Genomic DNA, 15,096 nt, shown 5'->3' with positions numbered 1-15,096 from the left:
AACTCCGTGCTGGGAGAACCACTACTCTCTTCAAAGCTGTCAGACAGGGACATTTAAGTCTACAGAGGTTTCTGCTGCCATTTGTTTGACTATGCCCTGCCCCCAGAGGTGGAGTCTATAGAGGCAGGCAGGCCTCCTTGAGTTGTGGTGGGCTCCACCCTGTTCGAGCTTCTCGTGGCTTTGTTTACCTACTCAAGCCTCAGCAATGGCGGGTGCCCCTCCCCCAGCCTCACTGCTGCCTTGCAGTTTGATCTCAGATTGCTGTGTTAGCAATGAGCGAGGCTCCCTGGGTGTGGGACCCTCTGAGCCAGGCGAGGGATATAATCTCCTGGTGTGCCATTTGCTAAGACCGTTGGAAAAGCGTACTATTAGGGTGGTAGTGACCCAATTTTCCAGGTGCTGTGTGTCACAGCTTCCCTTGGCTAGGAAAGGGAATTCCCTGACTCCTTGCGCTTCCCGGGTGAGGCGATGCCTTGCACTGCTTTGGCTCACGCTTAGTGAGCTGCACTCATTGTCCTGCCCCCACTGTCCAATAGGCCCTAGTGAGATGAACCCAGTACCTCAACTGGAAATGCAGAAATCTCCTGTCTTCTGTGTCACTCACGTGGGGACTGGAGCTGTTCCTATTTGACCATCTTGGAACTGCTCCTCTACACTAGTTTTATTTTAATTCCTATTTGTCTCATGCATCTTTTTCCATTCATTTTCAACATTTCTGTGTTCTAATGTTTTAGATATGTGTCTTCACAAACAGCTACCATTGGATTTTTAAAAATTCCAACCTAAGTACTTCTGTCTTTTAACGTGTGAGATTAATCTGTTTACATTTACTATGATTACTGATAAATTTACGGCATTTATACCTATTTTTATCTTCTTCTTTTGTGTTTCTATTTATCGTAATTTTTATTTTATTGTTTTCTCCCTTTCTCCGTCTGTTGAATTGATTGAGATTTTTTTTGTATATAGCCCCCTCTACTGGTTTAGAAGTTATACATTCTACTTCTACTCTTTACTTATTATTCTTAACATTTTTGACATGAATATTTGACTTTTAAATGCCTACCACTGCAATGTCCAATAGAGTAGGGCCACTAACCACATTTGAAATTAGATCAATTGAGCACTTAAATGTTTAATTTTATTTAATCTTAATTTAGAAATTGATACACACTCCAATTACTAAAAAGCTTTTACGTATGTTTAGAACAACTTGAAAATCTTTTTTTCAACTCTAAATTTTGTAAACTCTAAATACAGATAAAATATTTGTAGCAGAAATTTAGCATCCAAATTGGAATATGCTATAAATGTAAAATACACACCAGATTTGGAAGAGTTGGTATAAAAAAAATACAAAATGTCTCAATAAATAATATTTATATAAATGATTACATGTAGAAATGATAGCATTTTTGCATATATTGCCCTAAATAAAATGTTATTAAACTAATTTCACCTGTTTCTTTTTTAATATGGCTACCAGAAAAAATGTAATTATAGATGTGGTTCAAACTATGTCCCTGTTGGACAGCGCTGATCCGGAGTAAAACCCGCAAGTGCCCAGCAGACTTAATGTCCCGATTCTCCCCAGTCTTCTCTTCCAGGTGACTCTTCAGTGTTAGTTACTGCATTGTATGAATATTCGTTCCACCTCATCCTTAACACTCCCACCTTTTTTACTCGTCACTCACGCAGCATGATGCTCTGGTTTACCAAAATGTTTGCCAATTCCTCAGTCGTCTCTGCACCCAGCTTCCCTTGCCTCCTTCACAGTTCAACTCTCTTCTTCCAGTTTCCGAGTCCACTTAGGAGGCTGCATTCCCTCCCAGTGTCACCGAGTACCCAGGCCCCGGACAGAGACCCCCTTCCACGGTGCCACGGCCTCCACACCTGCTCCACGGTGGCTTCTCCAGCTCAGGGGGGCTGCCATGTGCAGGAGCCACAAGAGGCCGGCCCAGCCCGAGCGCAGACAGGAAACGGCACTCCAGGGAGGCACTGGACTCAGCCCCACACCCTCCATGTCCCTGCGGCTCCAATTCATAGTGGGAATAGGGATGAGCAGCACCTCGTCCATTCCCTTAATCCCCTCCCAGAAAGTACTTCCGATTATCCCGGCCACAGCCTTTGGATCAGAAGAGGGGCTTTAGCGTCCCCATCGTATAGGCCCCACCTTGGCAGGGCTGAGGTCAAAGCATCATCCTCTCTCCTGGGGTCTCAGGGAGCCACTCTCCAGCTCCGCTCCTTACAGACACGTCCCAGTCCGGTGACCCAGGGCCAGGACCAGGGTGAGGGGAGAGGGACGCTCATTGCCCCTTAAAATTTGCATCCAAGATAACTCACTTGCTTCACCCCGTTCCCAGCTGTGTACCCACAGAAGCATGTGTTTCCTGTGAGTGTTACCCAGGTGACTCCCCTGGACTTCCTGAAGCGGACAGAGCCCCTCTTCAGGACATCCTCTGTCCCTGTGCTGGTCATTGCTGTTGGAAAACCCAACAGCTCAAGTAGTGTGCTGAGGGCGCCACCTCGTGGCTAATACGAATCAGCTCCAGGTTTCTTCTTCCAGTAATGTGACTCTTTTCAAAAAGGTGCAAACAATCCCTAGGTTCTGGCATCGACTGACTTAAATATCTAAGCACGTGAAACAATAGATAGCCCTGCAATGATTATGACAACTAGAAAAACCAAACAACGTCGCTATATAAAAGCAAAAGTATCCTAAGAACTCTAAACATGATCTACAGTGTGGTTCTGTGGCTTATATTTTAATTTATCATGTAAATTTAAATGCAGAATATCTTTCAATATGTGAGAAACTTGGTGTGAGAAGCAAAAACTGCCTTAGTTTCTGCCGATGATGATGATGGATGAAGCAGAAGACACAAGCACTTCCAGGGCCCCTCATAAAGGTTGCAGCTGGAACACACCGTCCTGGCCAAGGGCATGAGCATGGTGTACTTAATGCGAGCTGGACACTTAGCTCAATGTCCTGCCTGACTTTCCTCGCTTCATCCTCTAACAGACCCAGGGACTCAGCAGTATTACTATCCTCACTTCATACATGAGGAAGGGGACTCAGAGAGGCTGAGCCCCCCAGAGACGCGGCTAAGAAGTGTCCGAGGCAGGAGTCAAACTCGACTCTCTGGCTCCCCAGTTCCGTTCTTTCCACCGAAGTTCATGCCGCCTCCTCCAGCAAGCCTGGAGAGTGAGTGAGCCCTCACCAGGGCACACACAGAGAAGGCCTGGCACAGTGTTTTCAATGGAGCCCCCTATAGCTGTGGAGACTGACGGGGTCCAAGAACAGGATGCTATGACCTTGCTTCTCAGATGCCCTGAGATCTAGTGTTGTGGCAGGCCTTACCTCTGCCAGCTCCCACTCTCCACCATGGTCAACCTGCCCCACACCTGGGGTCTCCAGGGGCAGGCCAGAGGTTACCACAATGCTTAGGGTGAGTGATGACCCTGAGGCTGGACTGACCCAGCTCTGCCCAAAGACTGAATCAGGCTCTCCAAGGCCATCAGCGCATGGCCAATCACCCTGCCTTTGTCAAGGACAAGACGGCAGATGAGTCCAGGTGAACCTGGACGCTGAACCCAAGTGAGTAGGAGGCCACTACACTTTTGGGGAAGGATCTCTCTGCCCAACACAGACTCCGAAAGCCAGTTCAAGAGCCACCGGCCTGCTTCCTCTGCTTTGACTTTCAAATGCCAGCCATGCTGCGTGTGGCTCTGGGACCTTGGGGAATGCACAGACCCTTTGTGACCGTAGTTTCCCAGTCTATGAAGTAGGGGAGATTGGGAGCCTTGGGAAGTGGCTCCGATCCCCCTCGGCAACCTCAGGGCTCCTCCCCTGCTAGTGATTTCTCCAGCCCCCACTTTCTCCCCATACTTAAGACACAGAATTGGGCCAGCTATGCAGAATTCACCTGCTCCGAGGAAGACTCAGTATAGAAAACCCTCGAAATCCCACACGCCCTGCCAACAGCACGGGGCACACAGGACGGTGAGCTACAGATGAGGCTGGGGTGAGATGAGCTTGAGTAACCAGAAGCCAGGAGGGAAGGCGCGGCGAGCGGTCCGGGCGCTCAGGAGGCTGCGTCCCCGATGCCCGCCAGGGGGCGCCGTGCACTAGGGCCCAGGAAGGTCGCCTCCGCCCGCGGCGCCACCCGCGCTGCCCGGCAGGGGTCAGCCTCGCCCGGCCATCCCCGACCCAGCTGCTTCAGGCTCTCGACCCGCGGGGACCGCCCGCCGCACCGCATCCCCCAGAGGCGCCCAATAGAAGGGAGCTTGGTCCTGCCTGAGGATGCGTGGCCTGGGCTGCATACCCCCGGCCCTGCTCGCCCGCTCATCACACGGAGGCCGGGGGCAGGGTCACGGTCAGGGAGCCTGCGGGGCTAAAGGAGCCGGCCGAGAGCTCAGGAGCTGCCGCTGGGCGGCGAGAAAGGAGCCCCAGGCAGGCCCCAGGCGGCCGAGGCGGGGGAGGAGACGCCAGACCCCGGTTCCAGGTGAGCAGCCCCGCCCGCTCTGCTGGAGGCCCCGCTCACCGCCGGCGGGAGATGTGGGTGCAAGCCCTGGGGCGCACGTGGCCAGGCCACTGCCACGCCCGAGAGATGGGTTTTCGTCGCCACTTCGGCCCTGGTGAACCCTGTGACTGGAGTGCCTCCCAGTCCCACCGTGATGCCCACCTCGGGGCGCAGCCAGGTGCCAGGCTAACGCGTGTGATCCACAGTGTGCTGAGAAGTGCTGACTGTCATTGCGAATGTCCGCGGTGGGGTGACGCCTGGGCAGGGTGCGCTGGCCTGGTTCCAGAAGACCTGGCCTCTCCAGCCCCCACGGGGCGCCCGTTTGCTGCGTGGCCCATTCGAGCGGCGGCTGCTCTTGGCTGAGTCATTCCGAGACAAGCGTCCAGCCCGCGCTCTCTGCCGTCCTTCCCAGCGCTGCCCGGCAGGCCCCGGGAACTGTGCCCAGCTGTGCCCGCTTAGCTGGTGCATGACCTGCATTTGAACTTGCTGCAAAGAAAGGTGGGTGAGGGAAAGGCGAGGGCTGGGGTGAGGGTCTGGAGAGCAGTCTCCTGTCCCTTCTCCCACTGAGGTCACTGTCCAGCTGGTGGGCAGAGCTCTGTCCCCAAGCCTTCCAAAGGAGAGGCCCACGCTGTAGGACCTTGTAACACTATTGGCTGAGGTTGGTAAAGGTCACAGAGGTGGTTCCTAATAAAACTTCCCTAACCAGAGGTCTCCTGATGCAGCGTCCCCCCAACACACACACACATCCAGTCTCCATGGTGTGGGTGGAGGTCACTGAGGAGAAGGGACCTGTCCGGGCACACACGGCCCAGTTCACTGGGAGCACTGAGACCAGGAAGGAGATTGGATCACCGACCTGGCCAAGAGGAAAGAAAGAGAGGGAAAAAGGGAGGAGAGAAAGAAAAAGCAAAAGGGGAGAGGAAGGGAAGCAAAGGAAGGAAGGGAAGGAAGCGAAGAAGGAAGGAAGGAAGGAGAAAAAGGGAAGGAAGGAAGGAGAGAAAAGAAGGAAGGAAGGAAGGAAGGAAGGAAGGAAGGAAAGAAAGAAAGAAAGAAAGAAAGAAAGAAAGAAAGAAAGAAAGAAAGAAAGAAAGAAAAGAAAGAAAGAAAGAAAGAAAGAAAGAAAGAAAGAAAGAAAGAAAGAAAAGAAAGAAAGAAAGAAAGAAAGAAAGAAAGAAAGAAAGAAAGAAAGAAAGAAAGAAAAGAAAGAAAGAAATCAGCATGTCCAAGGAGAGGAACTAACATTCCCCCTCTTCCTCTGTCTCTCTCTCCCTCTCTCTCCTCTCACACAGCACACACTCACACACACACCACGCCAGCTGGGTGGTCTCATGTATCTTGTCCTTAGGGCAACCTCACTGTGGGCACTGTAGTTTGGAGCCCTTCTCCCCACCCTTGGTTGCAGTGGCTGGCATCCACTCTAGCATCCACCTCTTTTCCATACCAGCGGAGGTGGCTTAAGAAGCCAACCCACCCTATTCCTAGTATAAGACCAGTTTGGCTTTAGCCAATCAGCACATTACATTGGTTTGGGTGGTTCAGGGATGGGTGAGTGGCCCAACCAAGGCCATGAGGCCAGAAGAGATGCTTGGGAGAGTAGGGAGGGGCAGTTTCCCAGCACTTTTGAGAGAGACACTGGAAGATAAAATTTTCTAGCTATCGGAAAGAAAATTAATAGTTCTAGGCAGGCATATGCGTCAACATTTTTAATATTTAGAGGGGATTTTTGTGGAGAATGAAGCAGGCATTCCAGAAGCAAACAAGAGAACTGGAAAAAAAAAAAACAGATTTGGTTAACATTGCCAAGCTGCTGGATCCAGCCATGTCTGAAGTCCATATTATGAGGTCTTTCCTACTCAAGGAACCAATAAATCCCCTCTTTTTAACTGGCTTTCTTGTTGTCTGCAGTTGGAAGTTTCTTACCTGGTGGTATTTTCTTTTTTGATCAAAGAGAAAATGGATATTTAGAAGGTATAAGGTTGCCAGATAAAATACAGGACACCCGGTTAAATCTGAATAGTGTTTCAGGTCAACTATGCATACCTTTTTAGCAGGCATTATGTCCCATGCAATATTTATAGCAGTTACACTGCAAAACTAACTGGGCATCCTATACCTTTTTTTGCTCAATCTAGCCCATGTCTAAATTCCCAGCACTTGAAAAAGGAAAATCTTGACTTGGTCCTAGAGTTTTTAGTTCCAAAGCCCCCTGCACACCAGGTCATGGGATGGGCTTCTCGCTCTCACTCCTCTCTGCCTGTGTACCTGTGGGCTCTTATCAGCCTTGCACTCCGGCCTTTGCAACCCAAATTACTGCTTACTTTGTGGCAAGGACATGCTGGCACCTTGGGTTTTGGCCCTTGCTGCTCTCTTCAAGCAGTTGAGTGCTTGCCTGCTGCCTCCTTCCGCTCCTAACTGTCCCTGGTCACTCCCCAGAGGCTCAGGTTGGCCCCCTTCTTTGTGCTGTTCCAACGCTCCCTTCTGAGAACATTAGCAGCAGGAACTGTCCACAGACCCCCAAGGCATGGGCCAAGATGACATTCCCCCAACACAGCCCACTGAGCACTGTCCGGCAGCCCAGGTTCTACCCTCTTGCAGTGGTGACAGCCCCAATTCCTGCACCCCCAAGCCCAGGTGTAGGAAGGATCTGCCCTGCACTGAGCCACTGAGCACTACTACTATGCTTGTTTTATCTTTAGAGCAGTGATTGGGTTTTAACTGCTTTCATGCTCTCTGCAACTGAAAGGTGTTTCAGGTCACTGCCAATAAACATGATGCAAACTCAATAGAGCAGAGGAGACAAGGAGGGTGCTGGGAAGAAAATTCAGGTGCATGCCCTCCCAGGAGTCACTGCTCCATCTGAGTCAATGCTGCCCTCATTTAGATAACATTGTATTCACCATCTTGGAGCCTGCCTTTGCCTTGGACTGCCAGGACCACTATGTCAATGATGTTGATGGCTGTGTAAACATCGCTTGGCTGTTTCATAATCGGGATTGTTCTTTTTGATTCTCCACAACTGTAAATTATGCTGTAATGATGCTAAATTTCCAGAAATGGAATGGAGAAGTCATGCCATGAGCAGCCTGTGTGCCTGGTGAGGGTCTCACATGGGGTGTTCCTGGACCTTGACTGTCCCTCTGTGGGACTTGCTCTCCCCACTAACAGGACTGCTGTGCCCACCAGACGAAGACCATAAATGCATCCTGGAAGTCATGCTGCAAATTTGCAGTGTCCTTTGTACTTATTTCTAAGGCTTTCTGGAAACCCAGCTCCCCTTAAATCCAGGTCAGCTCATGGAAAAAAACCAAATATAGCATCTGATGTGTGCTGAGGGCTTTGCTCACAAAGCCCCTTCTTTCCACTTCTCAATCCTCTGTTCTGAGAAGTGGTTGTCACTATCGTTCCCATTTTACAGATTTGAGGAACTGATACCCCAAGACCCCGTGACTTGCTCAAGGCCATTCCAAGATCCCTAGATGCACTTATGCTTAATGAATTAATTCCTCACAGCAAGGCTTCTTGTTTAAAATCCAAGAAAATACCAGATAAAGGGCATTCTAAATATATTTCTTTTCTATAGATGTGGATCTCCTGTTACTGGAAAACAGGAATTAGCTTGTCTGCTTGAGGATGTGGTTGGTTCTTTATAAAAAGGATACAGAAGAAATTTGCATAGACTGCCAGCTTCATTATGCTGCCGACAGCTTCCAGCAAAAGGAGGACGTTTGCAGCCAGATATTTCAGTAAGAATTTTATTATGTTCTATGTGGGAAATGATTACCTTTGCATTTGACTTCTTGCTTGAGGATGGGGTCCCTGGAGGCTGTCTTGATCTTGTGGCTGAGAGCACTAGGCAGCATCTGTGGTCAGGGTTCTGACCTCCTTCAGCTCCTGGCAATGGCTGATGGCACAACCCCCACCCCTGAACTAATGCAGCTACTCTGTGTCTGCCTGAAAAACAGAGGCTTCAGGGTCCTGGGCTCTAATGACTCAGGGCTCTGATTGCATTCAGAGTCTGTAAGGACCTCTATGTCCAAGGACCGCTGGGGCAGTCGGCAAGTCCTTCACAGGGGAAAGCTGTGTGCAGCTGAAGGCTATTCTGTGTCCCTGCTTGGAAAGGATCCAGCCAAGGGGCTAGTAGAGAAATAGTGAGGACACCTCAGTAATCCTCAGTAAAGTGTCTGGGAAGTAACTATTATACCAAATGGGATGACTGTCTCTTTGCGTCCCTCAGTAAAGTGCCTGGGAGATAACTGTTAGATCAAGTGGGATGACTGTCTGTTTGGATCACAGGCAGGTGCTGTTTTGGTGGGCTGTGCAGGTGAGGATTGGCTAGGTTATGCATGTGGGTCACAGGCAGGTGCTGGCTGGGTGGGTTGTGCAGGTGCTGGTTGGGTGGGCTCTGCAGGTGAGGATTGGGTGGGTTGTGCAGGTGCTGGCTGGGTGGACTATGCAGGTGATGATTGGGTGGGTTGTGCAGGTGCTGGCTACATGGGCTGTGTAGGTGATGGTTGGCAGTTGCTAGTCAGATCACATGCATGACCTGATGGGCTCAGTTATGAGATGTTGCCTGAGCCCCTCCAGGACTGGTAAAGATTGGAAATTCTAGAAGCTAGTGGGTGAAATGCAGTCATGGACCTCAACCTCCACATTAAAATCACCCAAGGTGTGTTTAAAAATCCCCAGGCTCCACCTCCAGAGGTGCAGGTTTAATTGGTCTTGGATGAATCCAACATATCAGCATATTTTTTAAGTCCCAGGTGATGTAATGTAATGTGCTACCAGGTTCAGGATCCAGCGGACCAAGCCCAGGGTGGGCTCAGATTCCACAGAGCCCCTTTGCTGTGGTCTGAGTAGATATTCATGGGGTGAGGAGTAAAGCTCTGTGTTCATGAAGAACGGAGTGGTCTAGAAGCCAGGACCCCTGGGCTGGCCTCGTGCTACAGACACTTCTCACACTGTCAACTTCCCTAGATCTCGCTTTCCACAGGAGAAAATAGGGGGTGGGGGAGCAGCTAAGATTAGCCTTTAACTCTCTTCAAGCCTGATACCTAATATCTCCAGTTATTATTTTCCCTGTGCTGGGTTTATTGCATTATATGACTTGGAAGGAACAGTCACTTGCTTTTGTAGGAGGTTCCAGCCATCAGATTTCTATGATGAAATAAATTCTTCCCCGGATTCATAGCATAGGTACAAATCCTTTGAGAAAGGGACAGAGGACATACTGCATGACATACCTGAACTTAATGAATTTGACTGAATTAATGTCTTTATCAAGATGAAATGTACCTAACATGAAAGTAACCATTCTGAAGTGTAAAAGTCAGTGGCAATTCATACACTCACAATGTTGTGCAACCACCAGCTCCATTTAATTCCAAAATTTTTCCATCACCTTGTACCTATTAAGAGGTTGCTCCCTCTTCTCCACCCCAGGCAAACACTGATCTGTGTTCTGCCTCCATGGATTTTCCAATTCTGGATTTGTTATGTAAATGGACTCATGCAATATGTATCCTTTTATGAAGCCTTGTGTCTGGCTTCTTTCACTTAGTATAATTTTTCCAAGGTTCATCCACATTCATTCCTTTTGACACTGGATTAATTTGTAAATGATTACCTAACCTCGAACACTTTGACAACTCTGTAAAAATGGACTGGCAATGCCATTTCATGACAGGCTCCAGAAAAAAAAAAAAAAAAAGTCTCCAGCACAGGGGGAGGGGGCTTCTCCTCCCCATCCTTGGTCTCTTAGTTAGCACCTCTGTGTGTTTCTCTTTCTTCCCTCCACCTGCCACCTCCCAGTGTCTCTCTCTCTCGCTCTCTCTCCCCCCCCCCCCCCCCCCGCCCCTTCCTCCCTTCCTCCCTGTGTCTTTCTTAGCTAGTAGAGATTATGGAGAAACTTAAGTTTGCTTTTAACTGACATTTTCAGGGATTGAGGGCAAATGAAAGGTTCTTACGGATTAAATTGTACTGCTATGCTTCATTTCTTCACTTTGTCCACAATCTTGCCACATCGAGAACCTACCAGCACTTTCCCTCCAGCAGGAGCCGTGGTGAGCTTCTTGACCTCTCACTTGGTGAGTTCTATGCTAAAGGTCTCACCCAGCAGTGAGCAGCACGCTCAGCTCCATCACTGTGGGCCTCAGTTCCTCCTAGGGAACTCTCCTGCCAGCAGGACCAGCTGCAGCCTCTTTTCTCTTCAGCTCCCAAGCTTCAGACCACTGGTCTGCCTGGTTGTCTCCCAGGACTGCTGGCTTCTCCCTGTCTGACCCTCCTGGCACTCCCCACCCCAAGGAGCCACTGTGCCTCGGGATCACAGTGGAGAGAAAGACAGTGGCCTCTGCCCATACCCAGCCAGAGTGTCCAAAGAGAAGGAGAAGGCGTCTCTGAATCCAACCACTCCTGCAAGTCCCCAAATTCCTGACCTGCACGCTAACGTCAGGACCAAGGCTGGGAGCAGCCTGGGGTAGGGAGGCTCCTTCAAAACCCTCTCCCATGCCTCCCTGACTCTGTGGCTGTCCTCACCTTGGCCTTTCCCAGAGAAGACTCTCTCCCCCACTGCTGGCAGGGATGTAAGGGGACTGTGAGAACCCAGGTAGGGGGACATGACTGTGTCCTGGGAGAATAGGAGACTCAGAGAGAGGGGCACTGAAGTGGTTGGAATGGGGTAATAAGGGAGGAATGGTAGGTGGATGCTGTATTGAGAAACTTGGACTTGTTCTTGTGAGCCATAGGGAGCTATTGATGGTTATAAGCACAGGACTGATCTGATGAGAATGTTCATAGGAATAATCAATAGGAATAATCACATGGCAGCGCGGCGAGAGGTCAGCTGTCACCTGGATCTTTGCAAAGGATGCTCCCTATTGCTCTTCTTCTTCCCACCCTTGGCCCTTCCATCTCTCCATACTGCACCGAGCAAGACTCTTTGAACCTAAGTCCAATCAGCACTGTCACATCTATGGGCATCCATGTTGCTCAACACATCCACACAGATGTCCAGGCCACTTACTGCACCTCTGTGGGCTGCCTGCCCTCCCCTGGCACCCGCCTTGCCCATTGAAGGATCTCCTGCCAAGTGCCCCACACTCCCCCACCCCGCTGCCCCTGCTCTGCACCAGCAGTGCCAGCCTCCCTGCTGCTCTGGTGTTTGCATGCTCTGCCCACTCTCTGGACCATTGTTCCTCAGGACAGCCGCCTGGCCTACAGACTCACCTCCTTCAGATTTTTACCCAAAGCTTTTATTAAGGCTTTCTCTGACCACCCGGGTGAGTCTGAATGGGATGAGTTACACAACCACTGGGTCACAGGTCACCTGGGTGAGTTGAGGGGTGGATCCTGCCCTGTCAATCATAGTGACTCAAAGACCCAGGCTGACGCTGCCAGACCAGAGGCCCGAGAAATAGTGAGCTCATGAATGGTCTCACGTCAGCAGTTAAATCCTCAGTCTGGAAGGGACACACATCACACTCCGCTCACAACTGTCCCACGCTAATCACTGCCCCAATCACCTGCAAGGGGCCCAGGAAGAGCAGTCCCACCACATCCTTGGGGGCCTGGAGGTTTTAATGACCACACTAATTGAAACCCCACCTTGCCTTCCCATACTCCTTTCCCAGTTTTTTTCTTCATAGCATTGGTTATTATCATATTCTATGTATTTTAACAGCCTTATTGATATGTAAGTTACATGCAATAAAATTCACCCATTCGAGGTTCACAGCTAAATTATTTTAACTACATTCATAGAGTTGTAAAACCATCATCACAATCCAGTTTTAGGGCATTTCCAACACCTCAAGAAATTCCCTCAAGCCCATCTGCAACTAATCCTCCCTCCCAACCCCAGCCCAAGGAAACCATTGATCTGCTTTTTGTCTTCATAAATGTGCCTGTTCTGGGCATTTTCTATAAATGGAAGCATAAGCTGTGTAGTGTGTTGCATTGGGCTTCTTTCATGTACCATAAGGTTTTGAGGGTCATTCATGTTCTCGGGTGAATCAGTGATCAGTGTGTTCCTTTGTGGCTGAGTAATACTCCCTTGTAGGGATATACATTTTGTTTCTCCACTCACCCATTGATGGACTTTTGGGTTGTTTGGATTGGGTGTATTATGAATGATGCTGCTATTAGCACTCCCATGCATGTGTTTCTGTGAACTCATGCTTTCATTTCTCTTGCTGGATCATATGGTAGGTTTATGTTTAATTTTTAAGAAACTGTCAAAATGTTTTCTGAAATATCTGTACCATTTTACACTCCCACCATCTTACAATCCCACCTCACACATAAGGGTCCCAATGTTTCCACATCCTCACCAACATTTGCTATTGTTTTATCACAGTCATCCTAGTGGGTGTAAAGTGGCATTTTATTGGGGATTTGATTTGCATTTTCTTAACCATTAATGATGTTGAATGTACTTTCCTGTGCTTATTAACCATTTGTATGTCTTTTTATTTCTTTTTTTTTTTTTTTATACTGAGTTTTGTTCTTGTCGCCCAGAGTGGAGTGCAATGGCGTGATCTTGGCTCACTGCAATCTCTGCCTCCGGGTTCAAGCAATTCTTCTACCTCAGCCTCCCAAGTAGCTGGGATTACAGGCACCCATCACCATGCACGGCTAGTTACGGTATTTTTAGTAGAGATGGGGTTCTACCATGTTGGCCAGGCTGGTCTCAAACTCCTGACCTCAGGTGATCCATCCCCCTCGGCCTCCCAAAGTGTTGGGATTACAAGTATAAACCCCCACATCCGGCCTGTTTGTATGTCTTCTTTGGTAACAAGCTTATTTAAATTTTTTGCCCATTTTTAAATCAGCTTGTCTGTCTTATTAGAGTTGTAAGAATGTTTACATGTTCTAGATACAAATCTATTATCAGATATATAATTTGCCTATATTTTCTCCTAGTCTGTGGCTTGACTTTTAATTTTCTTAATGGTGTACTTAAATTTTAAAGTGCAAAATATCTTAATTTTGTTGAAGTTCAGTTTTTCTATCTTTTCTTTTATGAATCATGCTTTTGATACGGTATCTAAGAGTCCGCCTAACCTAACATCACAAACACTTTCTCCTGTGTTTGTTTCTAGAAGTTGTATAGTTTTAGCATCTACATTTAGAGCTAAGATCCATTTTGAGTTAATTTTTGTATATAGTATGAGGTAAAGTCAAAGGGTTGTTCTGTTGCTTGTTTGTTCGAAGGGTTTTAGTTGTTGTTGTTATTGCTGCTGCAGTTTTGCTTATGGATAGTCAATTGTCCCAACACCATTTGTTAAAAGATTTTCCTTTCCCCACTGAATTGCCCAACCTCCTTTTTGAACTATCAACTAGCCACAAATATTGGGGTTTACTTCTGGATTCTCAATCATATTCTATTGACCTGTAGCCTATCTTTGTGCCTATACCATACTATCTTGATTACCGTAACTTTGGAGAAAATGTAAAAATAGGTAGTCTGTAACTTTATCCTTTTACAAAATTATGTTGCCTATTCTGGGCCCTTCGTGTTTTTATATAAAATTTTAAATTAGCATGCCAATTTCTCCACCCCATAAAAGCTTTCTGAGATTTTGATAGGAATCACATTGAATTTGTAGATTCATTGGAAGATAATTGCCATCCTGCAATATTGATTCTTTAACTTCATGAAGAAAGAAATGTACTTCTAATTATTTATATCTTCTTTATCTTCTCTCAGAAGTGTTTTATGCATGTCTTCACATCATTGTTAAATTTATTTCTAAATAGTTTATTCTTTTTGATACTATTGTGAATGGTGTTGTTTTCTTAATTTCATTTATGGAGTTTTTGTTGCTGATGTGTGGTGTAGGTATACAATCGGTTTTTGCTATGTCCATCTTGTATCCTGAGACTTTGAAAAACTTATTAGTTCTAGCAGTTTTTTAAATTAGTTATTGTGATAATTTTCCAAATACAGTATCATATCCTCTGCAGATAAAAACAGATTTCCTTCTTCCTTTCCAATCTGGCTTTAAATTTATCTCTGTCTCTCTTTCTCTCCTTCCCTCTCCTGACCCTCTTTTCCCCCTTTTTCTCTCATTGTCTATTGTACTGGATGGAATAATACAGTATATTGTTGACTAGAAGTGGAGAAAGTGGCTATCTCTGCTTTTGTCCTTATTTTAAGGGGAAAGCATTCAGTATTTTCATGGTTACATATGATATTGGTCTCTGGGTTTGTCACAGATACCCTTTAACACATTAACTAATTTCCCTTCTACTCCTAGTTTGTTGAGAGTTGTTGTTTTTTTAAAATCATGAATGGCTATTGGATTTTGTCAGATGCTTTTCTGCATCATTAGATGATTATATGGGTTTTGTCCTTTATTCTATTTGTATTAGTAAAATATATAGATGTATAATAGATGTACAACATTAATTGATTTTTTCAGGTGTCAATCTAATGTTGCATTCCTGGGATAAATCCCATTGAGTCATGGTGTGTAATCCTTTTTATATCTTGCTGAATTTACTTTGCCAATATTTTCTTGAGCATTTTTATATATGTTAATGAGGGATATTAGCATTGTAGTTTTCTTTTTGTAGG

At 47.2% G+C, this 15,096-nt stretch overlaps 1 protein-coding gene across 9 annotated transcripts in view; it reads left to right on the top strand.

The window, feature by feature from the left end:
- Positions 1 to 3,774: 3,774 nt before the first annotated feature.
- The window catches only part of ARHGAP22 (Rho GTPase activating protein 22), a 209,503-nt gene continuing 198,181 nt past the window's right edge, over positions 3,775 to 15,096 (top strand). The window contains exons 1-2 of one of the 9 annotated variants that reach the window (XM_031652344.1): positions 3,775 to 5,021; positions 8,104 to 8,266. In XM_031652344.1, coding sequence (XP_031508204.1) covers positions 8,215 to 8,266 — 52 coding nt within the window. In that variant the 5' untranslated portion in view covers positions 3,775 to 5,021; positions 8,104 to 8,214. Of the gene's footprint in view, positions 5,022 to 7,997; positions 8,267 to 15,096 lie in introns of those variants that run through there. The other 8 variants (XM_021943275.2, XM_021943274.2, XM_031652343.1 and 5 more) reach the window with 8 other exon arrangements.

The sequence above is a fragment of the Papio anubis genome, chromosome 11 (genome assembly GCF_008728515.1).
Source record: "Papio anubis isolate 15944 chromosome 11, Panubis1.0, whole genome shotgun sequence".
In the NCBI taxonomy this organism is placed as follows: domain Eukaryota; kingdom Metazoa; phylum Chordata; class Mammalia; order Primates; family Cercopithecidae; genus Papio; species Papio anubis.
Note: the sequence above shows the minus strand (reverse complement) of the source record. Positions and strands in the feature narration are given on the sequence as shown.